Here is a 22,749-nt window from a genome sequence, read left to right as displayed (position 1 = left end):
AGAAAAAGCTGAGGCTCATCGATTGGGGACTGGCTGATTTCTACCACCCTGAAACAGACTACAACGTGAGGGTTTCTTCAAAGTCTTACAAACCGCCAGAGTTGTTGGTGGGGTACGGTTATTACGATTATTCTCTCGATATGTGGATGGTCGGCTGTGTGCTGGCAAGCATGGTGTTCAGAAAAACTCCCTTTTTTCACGGCAAGTCTCTCTCCGACGTACTTGTGAACATCTCAGAAGTGCTTGGCACTAAAGACTTGCATAAATATCTGGCAAAGTACAGTATTGACCTCGACCCGTACGTCGGAGGGAAGCTGTTTACCAAAAGAAGAAAATCCTGGAAGAACTTTGTTAATAGTGAGAACAAGCATCTGACGTCTCCTGATTGCCTCGACTTGCTGACAAAATTACTGAAGTATGACCATCAGGCCAGACTGACAGCTAAAGAGGCAATGGATCATCCCTATTTTGCAGAAGTAGTCCAACAATCTCAAGAAAATGCTGGTTCTTCTGTTCCTATGAAAAATGAAGCTGGTAAATAACTATAATATCATGTATCTGAAAATTTTAGTGAACCTAGTTTGTATTTTGTGATTTTTTTTTGTTTAATTTATATCAATTACTAAATTGTTCTAAGTCGTTTCAGTTACTTTAAGTACAAAAGTTTTGTATAAATTTGAAATAACTATGTAAACTTCTTAAAGTCATATATATATATTAAGATTATTAAAATTGTAGCTTACACAAGTTTGATGTTGTTCTTAATAAAAGTAAAAAATATTATACATTGAGAAATTAGTCTATTACTTCAAAGTTTTTATTTTCAATAATATAACTAATTTAAAAGTCTTAAGTATAGAATTTTCAAGGATACCCGAATGTCAGAAAATATTTCAATTGAGAACTAAGCTTTAGTATTAAGTATTTCATACATTTGAAATAAGTAATTAAAAAAAAATATCTATGACTATGAATTTGACTATTGTTGAAACTATTAAATGATTCTAATAAGACAATAGGTGAAAAAGAATATAGAATTTTTAATTATAATGTTAAAACTCTTATACTTTTGTTTATAAGATGGTTGAACTTTTATCTGAAAGATTTAGAATAAATTTTAAATTTTAAATACTAAAAGATAAATATTAAATAATTTTATTAAAGATAAAAAATATTATCACTTTAACTCTAGTTTTGAAAGAAATATAATATTTCATTTACCTTCATCTGAAAAAGTAATAAATAAATTTATTTAATTTTAAATCAAAACTAAGATAATGATTCTATATATAGAAAATATTTAAATACAAAAAAAGTTTAACAAGCTTTTAAATCGAAATATAGATGTGTAATAAATCATGAAAAGTTTTAACCTCTAAGTTCTAATATTTTATCTCAAAAGATATAGTTAGTCACAACAATTACTATTTTACACTTTAAAATTAATTCTAGTCTAACATGTTTATGAAGTTTATACTTGTTATCAAGTTTTTCATAGTTCCAGTTGAAACTCAAGAAATATAAAAACTATGGGAAATAAAAATAGTTTTTTTTTTGTTATATTTATTCATATTATATTTTGCTGCTTTAACAATATTATACAATTAAATTGAAGGAAAATAAAAAAAATTTGGTATACGCAAATATTGAAGACAATTTTGAAGCAAAAATTTTATCATTGCTTAAATTAGAAATTATAACAAAACATTTTGCTGCTTATACAGTTTAAAGATCAAGTACAGAAAAAATAGATAAATACAACAATAAATTCATTAAACTGCTAAATAAAGATATTTTAAAATCTGCAAATACAAAAGTATTTTTCTACCACCCATATTAATTTATAACAATGTCAATTTTAAACTTGAATTATTAAACTTGTATCATCCCAATTATAAAGAATTTCTAAATCAAAAGTTTTGTGTTTTTTAGAGGTGACATAAGTTAATAATATAGGAAAACAAGAACATCAAGATGAAAAAAACATATGGATAACTCAAAGCGTAAAACTTATTAGCTACTTAAAAGATTTTATTATTATATAAAATTAATATTGTTTAGCTTCTGCATGTTCGTATATTAACTCTACAGTTTACAGCAGGGTTTCCCAAACTGTGCGGTACCCTACTTCAGTAAGTTAGGGGGCAATAATTAGTAAAGGGGCGAAAGGTTGGGGGGGAGGGGAAGGCAATTTTAAAATTTTTAAACTTACACTAGATATTCTCGATTTGCAGATAAAGAGCAAAAAAGTCATAGGTGTTTTAAGTGGTAGTCTTGTTGGAGGGGTTATAGCCTTTTAAATTTCTTCAAAGGGGGAATTTGAAAAAAAAATGGGAACCCTGATTTACAGTTAAATTTGATCAGTAAAGCAAATTGTGAAGCATTAATCTTAAAAACGCAACCATCTTAAATTTACTTAACTGTATTCCTTACAGAAATTTTAAAAATAAAGCTTTTTAAGCCTTAAGTTTTTATATAAACAACAATTTTTATGTTGTAAATGTAAAAAATCATAGCTTTTACAAGTTCTAAATTTTAACAAAACCAAAATAAAATAACTACAAAGCATAACTATTTTATTTTAACATTTATAATTTCAAAAAGTTAATTAATTTTTTTTTTGTTCTTATTTTTTCTTATTGAAAAAATTCTTTAAACTCATAAACACAATATAACTTAACGTACATTGATATCGATGTTTTACTAGATAAATACATTTATATTCAACAACTAGAAAAAACAGATCAAACAATGTTTTTTTTTCTAGTTTTTACCATTGTGAGGAATAGTCTTAATAGAAAAGAGTAATTTTGTACCAATGACAGCATAATTGAAGCAAGCTTTATGTTTAAAAACATTAAACACTAAAGACTGTTAGCTTTAAAGAACTATAGTAAGTGTGTATTTTTATAAGAAGTGTTGTATGCAGTTTATCTTTTTGTTTTCTTAAAGTACCACAAAAACAATTTAAAAATATTTCATTTTTTCACAAAAATGTTGTACTATTTTTTTCAAATTCTTTTCAATCGTTTAAATTTTATATCAATACTTTGATAATGATTTAATTTTAAAAAGTTTTATTTACTTTAAACTTGGTACTTTATATTTATTATAGTTTTTATTTCTTGATCGAAAAAAATTTAGAAAAAAAAAATATTTAGGAGTAAATAAATGTTAACAGAAGAGTTCAACAGCTTTTATTGCAATCATAATAGTGTTGAATTTAAGAATTTATAGCTTTAGGGCTTTTTCACAGTTCTCATTGACACTATATGTAAGCATTTCATAATTCTCATTAACCAACGAATGTATAATATTTTACAAAGTAGTTAATTTGACTAAGTTTTTATTTTTATTTTCAAGTTACTTTATATAAAATCAAAGAAGTAAAACACTCTTCAAAGTTTAGTTATTGGTCGTAATTTAACTCTGAAAAGATTATGTCAAAATAGAATAATGTATAAATAAATGTTTTATAATAGCTATTGCTGTCATTTAAAGAATTTACAACTGCAGTTGCAAAAATTGAAACCAAGTTGTTTATGAATTTTATGAATAACTTGTACAAGATGACTTAAATTAAACATAAATAATTTGATAAAACTTATAAACAAGATTTCTTTGTATCTGAGGAATAAACTTTTAGTAAGCGAGTCAATTTTAGTTGATAAGTTTTGTTACTTCCTTAAGTTTAAATGATTGTAACTTGCAAAAGAGTAAAATGAAATAACAAATTTAAATTAGACTAAGTAAAAACATAATTACGATAGTTTGAAGTTATAACAGATTTACAAACATTTTCAAAAAAGTTGTTTTAAAAAGCTCAGTTTTATTTGTTGTGCAGTGTAGAAAACTATGTTTCCGGCATATAGGTTTATTACAACATAAAAATTATCAAGTTCAAAAACGCGATAAAAATATATTTTCTTTTGTATGTTGAAACTTTTAACTTCACGTTCGAGTAACTGTGAGCCGATTCGCTCTTAGCTATTTAAAATATTTTCTGTTACGCGAATCAGGTCCAGCACGCTGATCGTACGTTGCCAATTTATTTTTGAGAAAACTGGGTTGGTAGAACATTGTATCTGGGGAACATCTGTGCTCAGTGATGTGAAGAGATGTACACTAAGTTTGGAAATTCACTAATAAATTTTCAAAAGATACGATTTTGAATTTGAAGCAAAACAAACCAAAAAACTAAAGTATTGGTTTACTTTTCTTTTTAACATTTTTGAATTTTGATAAAGTATATTTTTTTTAAATTGAAATAATCAGTGAACTTATTGAAAAAAAAAACTTTTAAATATTCAATAGTTCGACTTTTTTCTTTATTAATTTATGTTTACATTTTTTACATCAAAATGTTCAACTAAATTGATAAATAATATAAAGTAAGAATGTTTGCTAAAGGTGTAACACAGTACTTAAATAAAAGGTTTTCGAAAAAGTAATCAGGGTCATGTTTTGACTGATTTCCTGTTTCTGTGCGACTCCTAAAGTAAACTTGAACATATGAAATAAAAAAGCCATTGTTATTGTTCTTATTAAAAATAGTTTACTTAAATTTCAAATCAAGATACCAACTTTTTGCTTTTATATAAAAATTACTTTATATTGCATTTTTTTTTCAAAAACTACGTAGTTTTAAGTTAATACTGTAAAAGAAACTAAAGACTAGTGACGTAGTTTTGAAAATTTGTAATTTTTTTGGTGAAAAAGGTATACAAACTACATATTTGAAATATTTATAAATAAAATAGTTGCACCGATTTATATTAATCAAACTGTTTTAGAAGCTATTTTTGAGCGATTTAACTACTTAGAATTTCCTTTTTAAAATATGCACCTTTAGTAACTATAAAATCTTTATGTAGTCGATACAGTTTTTGTTTGACAAAGTAATTTTATTTACTATCTTTGAGTAGGGTGGGTGTCACTTTTGCATGACCGTCTTTTTTGCACGGCGTCATTTTTGCACGAAGGAAAACTTTTGCACGGCGACTCTTTTGCACGGAAGGTCACTTTTGCACGAGGGGACACTTTTTCACTGTGAAAGTTTTTTAATGCAGCATTGTTGCACAACGTCATATTTTTACGATGAAATTTATGCACAGTAACATTTTTGCACAATGACTTTTTCGCACGGAACATCAATTTTGCATGCAGGTAGATTAAAAGTTTGTTAGCTAGTACCAAATATATAACATAAAAGAAACTGTAAACTAAAATTTTATAACATTCCTATATTAAAGGCAAAAAATGAAAGATTTAAAATCTTAAACAGTAAAAGTTAGAGTTAGAAGCAAACTAACGAAAAGTAAAAATAAAATTGTTTATTAAATATTCATACAAGAGACAAAAAATTTAATTTATTAGAAACTAGGATAAAAAAATAATTTAAGTGTATGTAAATTATTCTAGTTTATTTTGAATTTTAATATTTCAATCAACAACTATGCTTTTTTTTATATTTTACTACATGGTTACAAGTTTATTGTTCATATGATGGACCTTGGCATCAAAACCTATATCACTTAAACTGAAAGACACATAAACCTTTAGACATATTTTAAACCTTTCATTTTTTGCCTTTAATATAGGTATGTTATAAAACTTTAGTTTTCAGTTTGTTTTATGTTACAGTTTTGGTACTAGCTAAAAAAACTTTTAATCTGCCTGCATGCAAAATTGATGTTCCGTGCGAAAAAATCATAGTTCCAAAATTTCGCTGTGCAATAATTTCATCGTAAAAAAAGTGACGTTATGCAACAGTATCGTTGTGCAACAATGCTGCCGTAAAAAATTGTCATCGTGAAAAAATGTCGCCGTGCAAAAGTTTTCTCTTGTGCAAAAGTGATTCTCTGTGCAAAAGAGTCACGGTGTAAAAGTGTACCCTAGTGCAAAAGTGACCCACCGTGCAAAAGTATTGTTGTGCAACAATGCTGCCATAAAAAACTATCGTCGTGAAAAAATGTCGCCATGCAAAAGTGAACCTCCGTGTGAAAAAGTCCCGTATAAAAGTGTCCCCTCGTGCAAAAGTATCGTTGTGCAAAAATGCTGTCATAAATAATTATCATCTTAAAAAAAGTCGCAGTGTCTCCTTGTGCAAAAAAAATGTCGTGCAAAAGTTTTCCCTTGTGCAAAAGTGACCCTCTGTGCAAAAGAGTTGCCGTGTAAAAGTTTCCCCTCGTGCAAAAGTATCGTTGTCCAACAATGCTGCTGTAAAAAATTGTCATCGTGAAAAATGAGGCCGTGCAAAAATGACCCTGCATGCAAAAATGTCTCCCCTGCAATAGTGAAGCCGTGCTAAAGTGACTACCGTGAAAAATAACGCAGAGCATAAGTGTCATCTCATCCTAAAGTGATGCTCGTGCAAAAGAGTCGCTGTGCAAAAGTGTCTTCCTGTGCAAAAGTGACCCGTTCCCCTTAGAGTATGCTTTTCTATATTCAAGGAAATCTAATTAATAATTTTGAATAGTACTTATTTTTGGTTTCTTATGTATATAAGTTTCCATTACACATGCTAGCTTTACAATGTCAGGTAACAACTTTAAGGTTGTATAGTATATAAAATAATAGTTCCAATTTTCGTTTTTTCAACCTTTTGAAAACTGCAAATTAGTACGAAAACATAAAAAATAATTTCAAGTATTAACATACATCTCTATTTGTAGTACTGAAAACAGTTGTAGACTTCAAAAAAAATTATATGAGGTTTTAGATCCATTGTTATTTCGAAAAGCGCCCTACACAAAAAAAAAAATAACCCTTTAAAGTTTTTAAGTTTACATCTTAATTCAAAGCCTGGATTTAATATTTACATACTTCTAAACGCTTCTAACTTTGTTAAAACAGATAGCGTTATAAGTTGTAGTAAAGTTGTACTTTCAATAAATCTTTAATGGTCAGCTTTAAAAACACTTAAAACAATTTTAAAACGTCAAGAGGTAAAAAGATAATGTCTCAAGCTAGTTTGGATACAATCTGAAAGTCGGTATATGTTACAAAAAAAAAGTATTTTAAGTGATAAATCTAAAACCATTTAACAATTGTAATAAAGTCTGAGTCTTTAATAAATTAAACAACATTTTCTTCATTTAAGTTTCATTTATACTCAATTGTTAAGTCACAAAGCCCTGTTATTACTGTAACATACATGCTATCAAGAAATTTTTTTTAAGTTAATTATAAATATCTTTAAAAACACAAATTAAAAGAATTAACTCCTTATTTTTCATTAGCTTGGAAATATAAAAGGTTAAAGCACTTGTATTTTAACTTAAGTTTTGAAAAACACATCACTGCGTGTTTTACTACATAAAAATAATTATGCACAAAACTATCGAAACAAGTGAGCAAAAAAAAATCGTTTTACAAATTTTCATAAATCCTTTCCGAAATCAACAACTCGGAGACTGGTCTATGATCGAAAAGTTTTTTAAATCATACACCACATCCGTACACCAACATTTTAATGCTTTTTTTTTTTGTCGTTCAGTAAATATACGTTAGAGCAGGAGTCGGAAAACTGTCTCCCGTTAGCCAAATGCGGCCCTTAAAGCCATAATCTGCGGCCAACGAGGCAATTTTAGCTAAAACTATTTATTTTTAAACCGTTAAACGTAAAATATTTTGTGATAAAATATTATAATTGTTGTCGAAAATAAATTATTAATATAATTATTTATAACTATAATAAATATAATTGTTATTATTATCGAGTGCTTTATTATCGCTTATTTTAGTACAATTTAATTTAAAACTGAATTTTTGTTCTTATTGCTACAAAACGTTTAAATATGTGCTGCCTAGTGCAGTTCGCGAGCAATTTTTTCTATTGGCCGCGAAGTTAAAAAAAGGTGCCGACTCCTGCGTTAGAAGAACACTTTACAACATCATAAATCCAATCAAATCTAATGTTTATAGACATTTAATAAGTTAAGGTTTTAAAGACTGTGGTAAGATTGAATATGTCATAAATACTTTTTTATTGTTAAGTTATTGTTATTAGTTTGAAAAACTAGTAAGCGCTAAAATTATTTAGTTCTTAAATTTAATATTTTTTTTAATTTTCTAAAACCTCTACTACTTGATTACGATTGTTGTTTAAAATTTTAAATATACTAAAAAAAATATATAATTACTATTTTCTATTACCAGTTTATTTTAAAGTAAGTAATTAAAAAAAAAAATATACAACTGTGAAAGTATATTTAAGTTATTTTGCTAAAGTCTAAAATATTTGGTCGAACTAGTAAAGGCAATTTTCAAAATTCTCTAAGTGACGTAAAAGTTATTGCTTGTTAATCAGACGTAACTAAACCTAGGTAAAAGTTAATTATAATTTAAAACAAGCATTGTTAAACCTTTTAGTTTTTGAAATCAGCATCGCAGTATTTTCAAATGTGAAAAAAGTGACGTAAATATGGGACAAAAAATCAAATTTATTATAAACTCCTTAGTTTTTTACTTAATAATAAAAAAAAAGAATATTTTCAATCTAATGGTCATTAAAAAAAAAGAAAATTACTAAAGAGTGTATATTATGATAAGACAGTTACTTAAACTTGACCTAGGCAAGGTATAAAAGGTATATGTTGTTGACGATTCGATGTCTAAATGGTCCTAGAACCAAACACTTTGAGCCTCTTTTTTTTGGTTTTCAATAAACTTTAAAACAGTTGAAGCAAGCTACCTTTATAAACTTATAGTTTAAGTTTAAATTAAAGCTTTAACCTAGTTAAGTGAGTTTATGTACAGTACCTTTACATATAGTACTTACAATTTCATAAAACATATCTTTTTTGTTAGAATAAAAGAAAGAATATTTACTAAAGCGCTATTCTAAAATTAAATAGAAAAAGAAGCTTTAACTTCACATGTATTTTATATATTTATTTTTAATTTAATATTATTTTCTAGCAGTTTAGTTAAAAATGGCACTCAAATTTTAATTTAAATAAATGTTATAGGACGATTGTAATTTAAGAGACAAACACTTTGCTTAGCAAGAATAAAAAGTACAGCTAAACAAGTACTAAAATATATACTTATAATTAAATTAAAATTTAATTTAGAATATTTGATCAAGTTTTATATTCAAGTATTAATGTTCTAGCCTTTTAGTACTTTAACAGAGGTTTCACGTTGTGCTGTACACTGTAATGTGTATATAGTTTATCTAATTGTGCACAAAAAAATTCTTTCAAAAAAATAAAAACATTTGTACTAAATAAACTAACAGTTTTAAAATAGGTTTATTGAACAACAAAAAAAAAAATTTTAAAAAAGGTGTGGAAAGTACTTTTCAGTTATCGAGCTGTATGCTAATGCTTGTAAAATCTATTGAAAAATGATAAAAACTTAATCCTAAACTTTATAGTTTTTAAAATTATCAAATAAACTTAACGATAAAAAGAAAGAAATAAAAACCCTGCCAAAATTAACTAAGTACTAAGTTTGCTAGAAAAAACGTATTTAAATAATGTCTAATAATATACGAACAAAATAAAGCTTAAGATAAGATAAGAAGTAAGCTGATGAAAACAGTTTTAAACCTAAAATCGCAGCCAGCACCACAACAATTAGAGCCAACGGCCAGTTCAGAAATTTATAAAGAGCCGTTTCTAACAGTGAGAACACAAGCATTACCTGCATCATCGGACAAGAACGCATGGACATATCAAATACATAGTACAAAACTTTACACTTTATAAACCTAGTATAAGTTATCCACAACTTTATAAACCTAGTACAATTTATCTACAATTTTATCAACCTAACATAAATTATTCACAGCTTTCTTTTATCTAAAACAGTCATCAGGTCTTCATGTCAATGAAGAATCAATTTTCATCCAAAAAACAATTAAGTAACTCGAGTTTGTGAGAGATTTGAGTTGTTTTACGCTAATCTTAATTAGTTTAAATGTGTTGAATTTTTATGTTAAAGCTGTTTAGGAAAGGCCGTTCGAAATGTCTTAGAACTAAAATGTACTTGTTGCGTATGATATTATCGCAATTCATTGTTAATTTGATCTCTCAAAATGAATCTTAAATCTTCTACAAGCAAGTTGAAACAAAAGTTAATCTTGTTTTTAAGTTGCTCCGCTGTCTCGGCAAATAATTTAGTTATCTTTTAATCATTTTACACATTTTATTAAAAGAGAAATGTTCACTAAAAAATAAAAATAAAATTAAAGGTTTCTAATAATAAAACTTTTTTATAACATAAAGAGTTCCAAGCGTCTTTAAAAAGTTAGCAACTGAAAAGTTTAATTGTTTTGTTTTCAAACAATCATTTTAATTTAAACTATAACCGATAATGAACTTTTTAAACTGCATGTAAAAACATTGTTGTTTTTCGTTCGTCGTTGTAAAAATATTTTTATGAGGTTGTTAAAAATTTGTTTTTAAGGTTTATAGAAGGTTATTAAAGTATAAATAGCAACAGAATTAATTTCATCGAAACTTTCTGAAAATAACAAATATTTTCTTATAGTTCAAAATGTTACAATTGAAATTGAACTTGTAACAACACGTTAATTACCTTGTTTTGACAATTAAAGCAGATATTTTTTTATTTAGTATACATAATTTTTATGTATAGTATCACCTCCTTTCAGTTTATGTTTTTAAAATTAGTTTTGAACGTTTTTTCTTAAAAAAAACACCAGAGTTTAAATTTTACACAAATTATTAGACCAAAAAAGATAAAATGTTGTTACTAATTAATAGTACATAACTTCATAAATTTTAAATTCTGTATTAGATTTTTTACTCGTGTTTGAATGAATTCAAGTAAGGTTAGATAATACGCTTTATATTGTGTTTTCGCACGTCATCGGCCCGAGATACTTCGAGCGTAAACGAGACTGCGATGGTGAGGAAACAATCACTTATCGTTACTAATCAACGAGGACGAGCATGTACCACGAAGACTACAGCTACTAATCACTTCTTTTTTTCTATCATATTTTCATCATTTATTTATTATACTTTTAATAGATTTCGTATGCTGGCAACTAAAAGATATCTAGTTTCAACTCATACAGAATGTTTAAGTTTTAGGTTTTTTATTTATTTTCTTACTATATTGACAGTTTTAAGTTTTTTTCAAAAGATGTTAATAAGTTAACATTAATGTTGTTTCCAAACCACAGGTATAAAGTCTTAACTAGCTTATTTAGGGGAACCAATGCAATGCTATTGGCATTTTTTCCTTTTCAAGTGAGCTATTTTTTATTTAGAATAAAATTACGCTTAAAACTGCCATTAGTTTTGGCTGCGTAGCAGCAACTTTAAGTCATGGCGGCTTTTCGCTTAGTTGTGAATGGTTTTAATCTTATTAATCGAAATTAGTTCGCTTTTAGAAGTCTTTATGTGTTTAGTTTAAACGAACACTTAGTTTTCTGCTTCTTTAATTCATGTATTTTAGGCTTTTAAAAGAACTAATAACTCGATTCTCTGGCTTAATGTTGTATAGTATTTTTTATCACCTTTTTATTTCGCAATTTCATTGTAAATACAGTCATTATCACAGACTCGAATTACGTTTAACATTAGTATATGTAACTTATTTATAAACCTTTAGTAAATAGTAAGTAAGTCATATTAGTCTATTTATCAAATATACTATGAACGTTAGCTTGTTGGGGACATCGCTTATACAAGTTAAAGCGCACGTTGCGTTATAAACCAGGCCCCTAACATTGTGTTAGTAGAACGCCCCGTTAGCAATAACTTTATTTTTTATTCAAATACTTTTTAATAAGAGAATATAAGATAGAAAAATTACTCTTTGTTTTAATTTTCTAACTTTCAAAACAAATTTACTTTTATGTCTAACAATTTTACTTTTATTTTATGTTTGTACTTTGTTTGTGTAATTCATTAACTTAAGATTTTTTGATTTATTTCTATTTAAAGTAACTTGTAAAGTCCTGCTTATAGCATGCATGAATAATGTAAAATTTCAAAACACCTTTCAATTGATTTAAAATACTTTAAAAATTTTTAGAGTATTGTTTTACTAGAAAACTAGCAAACTGTTTATCTCAAAGCTAAATTATATGATCTGCATTTAAGCTAAAAAATTTAATTTTGTTGTTCATTTTCTAGATAATGAAAAAAATAAAAATGGACTAAGAAATACGATCATTTTATTACTAAGTATACTTGTAAATTTTTTAATAAATATTACTATAAACTACAATAAAATTTAAGTATTCATTTCAAATAAAATATAACTTTAGTTAATTATCAAATATGTAATTCTGTACGTTTTAAATATAAACAAATCTAGTTAATGCAGTTTTAATATTCATAGCTTAAACCTAATGTTTTTATATCATATAAAACTACTTAAAGTAAAATTAATTGAAGGTTTAAAATTAAATAGATATCTATAATTAAAACCATGCATTTTTACTAAGTTTACGTAATCACAAGTAAGAATAACTATTGATGTAATATCAAATAATTTGCTTTTAAAATGTTACCAATTTTTAGAAAAATAGGTCTAAAAGTTTCAAAAATGTTTTAGACGGCCGAAATATTAAGTAATAAATTATTACCACCAAAAAAATCTACTGGAAAAAATCTTTATTGTGTTTAATTACTATTTTGTAAAAAAAAACTCTTAAAATGTTGTATGATATTTTTTTATAATTTAGTCTTTATTTATTTATAAAAACCTTGAAAAAAGTTTTTTTTTCACTTTTAATATTAATAAATTTAGTTATTCTCGAACAGATTCATAGTATTATTTTGTATTGTTCGGTATCTGTAACGTATTGTTTATTTTTTTTTTCTAGTTTAAAAAAATATCATTATCAATTATATTATCAAAAGTATACTTTTAAGTAGTTTGTACAGATATGTTTTTGTACAGATACATGCAGATGCTTTGAATTAAAAATAAATCCTAAGTTATTTTTCTTGCACTGGTTGAGAAAATTTCTTAAAACTAAGTAACACGTTTCATACCTAACCATGCATAACGCAACGTTTCCTTGTATGATTATGATAAGTTGTATCAATGTTTTATATTTATAAGCTCAAAATTAGTTAAAAACATAATACAAGTGTTATATTTTATTTCTTTGACTTTGTTATGACTATTCAGATATATATTGGCATCAGATACAAATAATAGAACATACTTAACCAAAGAAATTAATTTATATAAACACTTGTAACAGTAGCTCAGTAATTGTTCAGATAAAGTTATAAAGAACATTTTTTTTTATAATTGTGTTAACATATTTCTTTGATGATGTTTATTTGTATTGATACTCTTTAAATACTGTTTAAAATTCCAAAAAGAAAATTATTCATCACCAAAAACATTAACTCATTGGTTTAAAGATACAAATTAAAGTCATTCTTTATCATCATCATCTGAAAAAAAACTTAATTTTATCAAGATGGCATTTAACATTTGTTTAATGACATTTTAGAATAGTTTTTAATTTGCAGTGAAATCTAAATATAGTAAAACAACTATATAATTTTGATATTATCTCTTAAGCTTCTTACTACATTTAACAATAAATCTAACAAATATTAATTGAACTAAAATTTAACAATAGAGTTAATAAAAATATTAAGTGAAGAATATTTTTAAATAAAAGTGTATATAAAATGAAGTTCATTAAATGTTAAATGAAATTCATATTTAATTTAAAAACATTATTTTAGTTAGTTTAGGCATTTGTGGATGACAGTTATTGACTTACATTTTGGTATACTTATTTTTGTTATAAATTTTTTCATGAATTTTGAAAAGAGAAATTGCTTAATATATCATTTATGTTGCCACCACTAAAAAAAGTATGAAACTTTTGAAATACTTGGGCTTTTTGTTTTTCTTAATATGATAATTCAAAATTTAATGAACTCTTAATATTTTCTTTAATAAGCTTGTTCTCTATAAGTTAGTTTTTGTTTGTTCTATGGTTTTGATTTATTTCTTCAAGTAAACTTTTAAGTTTAGCTCAGGGTTTCCTAACTTCATTTTCATTAGGGCTCTTTGAAAATTAAAAAATATTTGCCCCCTACAACAAGTCTTCTCAGATTTTATGCTTAAATTTAACAAATTTAAATTTTGGTATTATACACACCCTCTTTGCAGTTTATGGTCCCTAACTTATTATATTGTCCACTTTTAAAGCCCTGGTCTAGCGTAAGTTTCAAGTTTTCCCAGTACAAGTTTAAAAACAACCGTTAAATATGCCTAAAAGACATTTTTTTACATCATTTTCATCAACTAAGAAAATCTAGTGTAAGTTTGAAATTATGACCTAATGACCTCTAGGGTTCCTTTAATGTTCACACCCAGTTCTCCCCTGTTTACTGCCTATGACCTCTTTAATTTCTAAAATATTTTCAAAAAGGGTGGGGGTCTTTAGCCTATTTTGGGAAACCCTGGTTTACCGTCTAGTTCTTGCGTTGTTAGTACACTAAAAAAATGACTGCAGAGATAAAAAATTATAGTTTTAACATGAAGGGTTTTGTTAAAAGTTAGTTACTTTAGTTTAATATATTGAAAGTAAATCCTATTTGTATATTAGCAAATCTTTTCATGTTTTTTTTTCATTACTGGTTGTAGAATTTTATAGCCACAAAATTAGTCTATTGATTTAATGGTGTACAATAGTAATAAGTTTAGTTTTCCAAATACAATTCTATTGAGTTATGATTTCCTTAAAGTGTAATTTTTTACAATTTATAATTAACAAGCATTTGAAAAACAATACTGTATTATTAATTTAAGTCATGCTTTTTGTAAATTTAATATAGTATGATTATTAACATTTAAAACTTAAAAAAAAAGAAAAGGGCAAAAGTACTAATTTTTTCTAATGTTCATTGTGAAACTAAGAAGTATTTATAGTGACTCAAGCTAATCGTTAGTCAAAAAAGATAGTGCTTTTTTTTTTTTTTTAATTTGCAACCTTGTGTTACTACTACAATATATTATTGTTTTATTAAAAGTTTGTAAAAAAAAGCTATAAACTAATGAAGTTTTAGAGTTGTAATTATTTTATTGAGTGTTTTCAACAAACTCATTCAAGTTTCTTTTTCTTTCACAAAAAGTAAAAAATTTACTTATCTCAAACCAATGCTGTAAAACAACATTCATTAAGTATATTTATGACTACATTAACTAAAATACTTTTTTAGGCTTAAAATGTAACAGAGTCTTTTTAAAATGCAACTCATAGTGGGATGTACTCTTCAATCTTAGAGGTAAAATTGTATTACATTCTTTAGTTGTTTTAACCAAGATTATTAGTGTGTACATATGCAAAGACAACTTGATTTTTTTTTACAGTTAATGTTTTTTAAAACTTAAGTCTTATTTTTCTCAACTATCAAATATTGTTTATTATTTTAGGACATTTTACATAAATTTCAAAAAATTAAAGAATATGGTTTAAATAAAACATGTTGACCTATTTGGTTTTCAACTAGAAATTATTATAATTTTATAAAGTATGAGTTTTATTTAAATTACAAGTTTTTGATTAATATAGTTGTATATAACTTTAAGTCTTTATTTTTTTTTGTAAAAATATCATTATGTCAATAATGTATAAAATCAAGTGTGATAAAATATTGATGTAATTGTTTCCATTACAAAGCTTATAAGCACAATAGTATTAAAATTTTCTTAAGGTAAGGGACTAAAAGGGATGGCTCCATACATTGTTTAATTAAGGTAGGACAAAATTGTAAATTGTAAAAAAGATTTTAGTAACTTTTAATAAATCCATTTAAATTAAGTTTTAATTTTTTTTGTTTAAGTTTTCCAATTTGGTATAATCTTAATAAATGTTTACTTTAAATTAACAGAAGATATTAATTAGATTTTACTTTTGTTTTTAGTATCAATACACTAAGTATAGACTACATTAAAAATCTAAATAAAACTAGTATAAGCATATTTAAGTTCAAGTTCTCATTCTTATAACTCACTAAATTTTGACAATGTCATTTTAACTCCTAGTCTTATTTCTATAGAGGCATGACAACTTTTTATAAAATTTAACCTTAAATTTTCTTCAAGTTTAATTTATTTTAATAATCAATCTCTTAAGGTTCAATCGTGATTGTTAATATCGTTAGTATAAATTTAATTTTCAATTAGTGATCAGCATTAAGCTTTTAATATTAATTTTTATAAAAGTTAAAATAAAGCTAAAGTTTTTAAATTTTATTAAATAAATAAAACTTAATATTATAAACATAAACTGATCACTTGTCAACTTAAGTTATATTATCTAATTTATAAACAGTGCATCATCTTAATTTTTCTTACATGTACTACTGTTTTCAATTGAAAACAACTAAGTGCAAGGTCTTATTATCAAAATTTTTTCTATAAATTATTTTTTATTAGTGATTATTACATGTTTATAACTAAAAGCTTTTTGCCTTTGTTTTAAAGGGTTTTCACCAACATCATAAAAATTCTTTTATAATGTTTACATATTATAAATTTAAAATTTAACATTCTGTATATTACTTGAGTATACACCTTTTTAATTACACAAGTAGAGCTACTACTATAAAAAATTTTAATTTTTAAAATACTTAAAGAATATTTTTTTATTGTCTTAGTAGTAACAAGCTGCAGCAAAAAGTCTCTAACCACGTGTATTGATTTGTAAACTAATTTACATATATATGTTTTGATATTTTTATTTGAAAATAATGTTTGTAGGGTTTTAAATCAGAATCTCATTTATTTTTTTTCTCTTGTGCTACCGTACTTATTTCTTAAGTTATTGAATATAAATTAAAAATATAATCACTTGCATTACTGTTGAAAATATATTATTTTAATACTATTCGCTTTATAGGTAATAACAAGGTATGAGGAGAAATATAACAAACTTCTGTACTAATATTATAATTTATAAAATATTGTTTTAAAGATCATTATGAAAACTTTTTTACAAAATTTGTTTATAGAACAAATACAACATAAGACAAGTATAATTATCTCCATTTATAATAATTTTTTTAGTGATGTTAGGTTTTTAAGTTTCTTATTTAATCTAAAGATAAAAAATAATTAATTATTTTTTTTAATTCAAATAAACACAACACTATAAATTCTTTTTTTACTTCTACTAAGCAGTATTAAAACTGTGTATAAGTTAAGTATTAACTATATACTGTTATTATTGATACTTTTACTATTAATAATTTTTTAGTTTGTAATAACTTCATTGTTTATCATAGTAGGGTTTGTCAATTTGTTTTTAAATCAATTGTTTAATAAATACAGCCTCAACTAAAATTTTAAATTTTCCTAAGAAAATTATGTTTTGACACTTAAAAAAGCATTTATAAAGATCAACAGTTTTGCTAAATTATAATAAAAACTTTATTTTTGTCGTGAAATAAATAGTTATTAATTTAATAATTATTAAAAAATGCAATTAACTCATTATGAAGAAGAAAAAAGTTTAGTTATTAAAAAATGTTCATTATTGAAAAACTACTAAATCTCTAAAAAACATATGATTACCTTAAAGTTCTTGTTCATTATAATCAAAATTAAAATATACTTTCACATAAAATTAAAAGAAATAAAGTAAATAGTTCAAGATAAACAAATGAATAATTTGACAAGTTTCCAAAAAATCCGTATTTGAAAACTAAATAAAGTAAATTAGTTAAATTAACTTCCAAAATAATAGTTTAACTTTATTAAACACTGTGTGATTACAAATTAAACTATATAGATGTTTCCAATAGGTTTTATCTACGAAAACCAGCAAAGCTCTGTGGACACTGCCTTGTCAAGTACATCACATAGTATACGAAGACCTACAATTATTTACCATTAGCTATTGAGATGATATGACATTGGTAGAACGACTCATCATTTATGGTTAGTTGTTGTAAGTTTTATACCTTTTTATATGTAAATATAATTTTCATTGATGTATAATGTATTAAAAACGATAGATAGTAAAATGATTTTTATATTAAATGATTTTATACCATCCAAGCTTTGAAATTTAACAAATTTAAAAAGAATATACCCCTTAAGTACCGAAAGAATAAGGGTTTTTTTAATTAAAGAATAAAATGTCCTTTTTAAATCCCTAAAAGAAAAATAAACTAAAAATTATCAAGCTTCAAACAGTTTTGTATAAAACATAAATAGTTTTGAAGTTCTATACATATTGGTTGGTAATATTTTACATATTTAAAACGATTTATTTTATTTTAAACTTACTTGCTTAAAAGGACGCAAAAACCTAGTTATTCATTTTAAAAATATCTTATTGTATAATAGCAGTCAAGTGGGGTATAGGATTGGAGCAGATGTTCAAAAAAATTTTTATAGTAATGTAAAAATTCTTTATTATCAGTTTTTAAGTTAACTTTTGTTGTGTAAGTTTAGTATTTCTGTCTTACTTTAAGTACTTTTAAAAATAAGAAAATTAAAAGTTTTTTTAATACTTGTAAATGTTTTTCTCTTGCCCTTTTACAAAAACACCACTCGTCGCCCTAATAGCAATTATTAACCTTGTTATTTGTTAATCTGTTTATAATCATTCATAAACAATTGTAATGACTGCAACTAATTTAATAATTTAACTTTGGTAATTCTTATTGCTTACACTAATCTGTTAAGTATATAACAAAAATATTTTTGTATGAATCTTTAAGTTTTAAGTTTTTCTAAACATACTGCAAATGTGTAAACTTTAAGTTCAAATAAGCATTGACAAAACGTTATTTTGATTTTAAAATAAGATATGTGAAAAATTTGCAATCTTGTAGTCATGATGTTTAAACTTTTAGATTTTAAAAAGTATAAAAGTTTTGATTTTTGAAAATTTAGGGAACAGTAAAAAATCCATTTTAAGTGTTGCGTAATGATTGTTATTAAATATTTTGAGTTTTAGCTACTTGACAACTTTTAGTAAACCTTTTGAATAAGTATAGACATACAAAATTGTAATACCTTTTTTGTAGAAACAGTTAGAGTTTTAATATTTCTTCTAAAGCCTACAAAACGTTTTGTTTAAATTAATACATCACAGTTGTCAATTTAGTATTTTTTTAAATTTTATCATTTCATAACATTTGTATTTTCTCTAGACATTATAAGCGTCGTATTATCTGTTTTAATGTTTTTACTTTTAATACTGTTATAAACACTTAATAATTAAATAAAATTAGCAAATTTCGACTATTAAGTAGTTTCAACTTAATTGAATGAAAAAAACTTATTGATTTAAATTAATTATTTCAAAATATCTTATTAGTTGTAACCATAATGATGCGTGGTCTTTCTGTTTGAATATATACTTTTTTCTTAGGTCATTGAATATAAATAAAAAATATATTCATTTGCATTACTGTTGAAAATGTATTATTAAAATACTTTTCGCTTAATCTTTAATAACAAGGTATAAGGAGAATTAAATAAAATTGGTGGACTAATATTTTAATTTGTAAATATAGTTTTAAAGATTATATGAAAACTTTTATACAAAATTTGTTTATAGAACAAATACAACATAAGACAAATATAATTATCTCCATTTATAACATCATTCAAGTTTTTAGTGATGTTAGGTTTTTAAGTTTCTGAATTAATCTAAAATATAAAACAAATGTTTAAGCACTGCTTTGGTTTATTACCTGGTTTCGGTGAGCGTTAGCTGACCTTGTCAAATAAATTCAAAACAGTAAATAACATTTAGACATTGGCAGTAATGTGAATCTGAACTCATTGATGCGTAAAAAAAAAATAAACATTAACTATTCAAATTTTAATGAAAAATGTATAATTAGGTGAACTAAATATTGGTATTAATTAATAAATAAAATTAAAAAAAAATAAAAAAAACAAAATGCAATATAAACGAAAAACACAACAAATTCTTAACAAAATTCTGAAAAAAAAAAAACTAACAGATGATTAAAATACTATTATATTTAAATTATTAGGTTTTTGATTCATTAAAATAAAATAATAAAAATTTGTTTCTGTGTCTGCAAGAATTCATCACTTCTGATCTTTTATAAACACAATTCTTATCTGCTTGAAGGATCTTTAATGCTTCTTTCAAGCATAACCTGCATGTTTCTACTCTAGGTCTTGATTCATATTCTTTCTAGTATGTATTGTCCAAGTCAATTCAAAATTTTTATTTTCGTTCTTCAATATGTGGATGTATTTTGATAGTTCAGTTGCTTGTTTGTATTGCATATAATTTCTATCTTCTGGTTGCTATTTATTGTTGTTCTGTGGGTTGCCACTCTTTTTTTTGAATTGGTTGGCGCTTAGACCAATATATGATTTGGTTGCAATGTCAGTTTTTACTGTGGCCTGGTATATGACATTTTTTGCTCTACAGTTACCGCCTTTCAAATGACATTCTCTTTGTTTCTACAGTTACATGTTTCATCTTCATTATTCTTGTTGCAGTTTGTGAGCTTCTTGTTGTGATTCTTTATGATTGTCTCAATGTTTGGCAAACAGCTGTAACTTAATTTGATGTTGTTTTTATTCAAGTATTTTTGAATTTACTGTCTATTCTGAAGTATTTGTTTATTATTTGGAGAAATTACTTGCAATGTTTGTTTTTATGGATTTGCAGTATGGTGGATTAACCATATTATTTTTCTTTTTCTTTTTCTAGGCCGTTTCTTTCCATCATCTTCACCTTTGAAGTTTATTTTGTAATTGTAGCCACTTTAACTTTATTGCGTCATTGCAATCTTTACTTGTTTCATTAAATAGATTTTCATTGCTAGAATTTTTGGAAAGTCTTTCTTTTATCATTTTTGGAATTTGCTTCAGTATTGCTTGAGGGTGGTTGGACTTCGAATTAATATATATGATTTTGCTGTTTTCTTTTCTATACGGTTGGAGTGTGTGGTTGTATAGATTGAAGCTTAGGTCTAGATAGTTGATTTACGTGAAGGATTTTCGATATCTAACTTTATTCCCATTTCTTTTGATATGTTGTGAATAGATTTTCTAATTCTCTCTATATCAACATTACTTTTGTTTTTTTCTATGACAATTAAGCCATCGTCACGGTACAGTCCTGTTGTTAGATTTGGAAGCGCATTCTTGAGTTTATGTAGTATATAGAGACCTACTAATTCACATATTTCCGCTCCATGCTTTCCTCCCATGGTGATGTCGAAAAGTTCATTCTCTTCTGTGTTACTTTTTCTTTTTACCCAAACTTCTTCTTTATTATGTAGTACTGATTTAGATGCGTTTAAGATAATCTTCATTTCTTGTTCGCTTACTTTTGTACTTTCGTTTGCAAAAGCTAAAGCTTTACTTAGTAGTTTTTCTGATATAGATGGGTAAAACTCCACAATGTCAAACTTCATGAACTTGTATTTGTATTTTTGAAGTTTTTTGTACCAGTTCAAGACTTCTTGGGAACTTTGCCATTGGAGGTATTTGGTTGATTTTCTTAAGACATTGTTGATTCTGTCAATTATACATTTGCTAATTTGACCTATGTCTGAATAGCTAGGATTTATTAATCTTGTTTTGGGATTGCTGGCGAAATCCTTTTTGTGGTCTTTTAGCTTTATATAGCATTGTTGTTTAGGTAAGAAATTTACTAATTTCTTTTCAAGTTTAAGATTTGTTACTATCTCTTTTGCTTCTTTATTTATCTCATTTTTAATTGTTTTGTCACTCTTTTTGTATGATTTTCGAATCGATTTTAGTAATAGGCTGTCGTATTCTAATTTAGGAATCTTGAAGTAGTTGTTTGTCTTGTCGGCTGGTACTATTAGGCTTTTAGTTTTGCCTATTTGTCTTAAGTCTTTTTTAAGCTTTTGTTGGAAATTGTCTTTAGATTTTCGAAATTTAACTTGATTAATTAGATCGAACATATCATTTTCGTCATATCTAAAAAAAAAAAAAATTTTAAATTTTTTATTCAAATCGACACAACACTATAAAATCTTTTTTTACTTCTACTAAGCAGTATTACAAATTTGTATAAGTAAAATAATTGTTAAATTGTTTAATATTACAATGTTAACATCACAAGGCAATATATTTTTTTCAATAAATAATTCTAAATACTAACCTGATACATGAATTTTAATTATGTTTTTTAGCAATTTTGTTTTTAAATTAGAATTAAATCCTTTTTTTTTGACATCGTAAACGATATATCTTTCTTCTAACCACATACCTAGTTATTTTACACATTTGAACACTATAAAGTTGACATTACTAATAAGTTGTGCAACATTAAAACTAGTTTAAAGTAATTGGTAAAAATGGTGATTATAAAAGCTTTTTTTAACTAGTTCTTCTAAAAGTATAACCTTATCATTGAAGTTTAATTAAGTAGTGTTAATAGCCAAACTGAGTTTTTTGTTATTATTTTTTCGTTAATATTCATATTAACTTGATACTGTTACTACTACTATTTTTTTAGTTTGTAAAGACGACTTTATTATCATAGGAGGGTTTGTTGATTTGATTTTGAAACAATTGCTTAATAAATACAGCCTTAACTAAAAAAACTAAATTTTCCTAAGAAAATTATGCTTTGACACTTAAAAAAAACATTTATAATGAATAACAGTTTTGCTAAATTAAAATGAAAATTTATTTGTATTATGTATAAATTATTAAATGCATATTATGTTGTAAATGTATATTAAACATTATTTGATTATAAATTAAATTATATATATGTTTTAAACAGCTTTATTTTCACGG

The 22,749-nt window shown here is 25.2% G+C and overlaps 1 protein-coding gene across 1 annotated transcript; it reads left to right on the top strand.

Moving 5' to 3' along the window:
- Positions 1-5: 5 nt before the first annotated feature.
- LOC145848501 (casein kinase II subunit alpha'-like) lies at positions 6-542 on the top strand (the record flags this gene model as incomplete). Its single annotated transcript, XM_082953927.1, has 1 exon — positions 6-542. A coding segment is annotated over one exon (537 nt), but the record flags the coding sequence as incomplete, so codon positions are not given.
- Between the last annotated feature and the right edge of the window lie 22,207 nt (positions 543-22,749).

This window comes from Thalia democratica, unplaced genomic scaffold (genome assembly GCF_965202585.1).
Source record: "Thalia democratica unplaced genomic scaffold, ktThaDemo2.hap1.1 HAP1_SCAFFOLD_1475, whole genome shotgun sequence".
NCBI lineage: Eukaryota > Metazoa > Chordata > Thaliacea > Salpida > Salpidae > Thalia > Thalia democratica.
The sequence above is the reverse complement of the archived record's forward strand: the minus strand, read 5'-3'. Positions and strand labels throughout refer to the sequence as shown.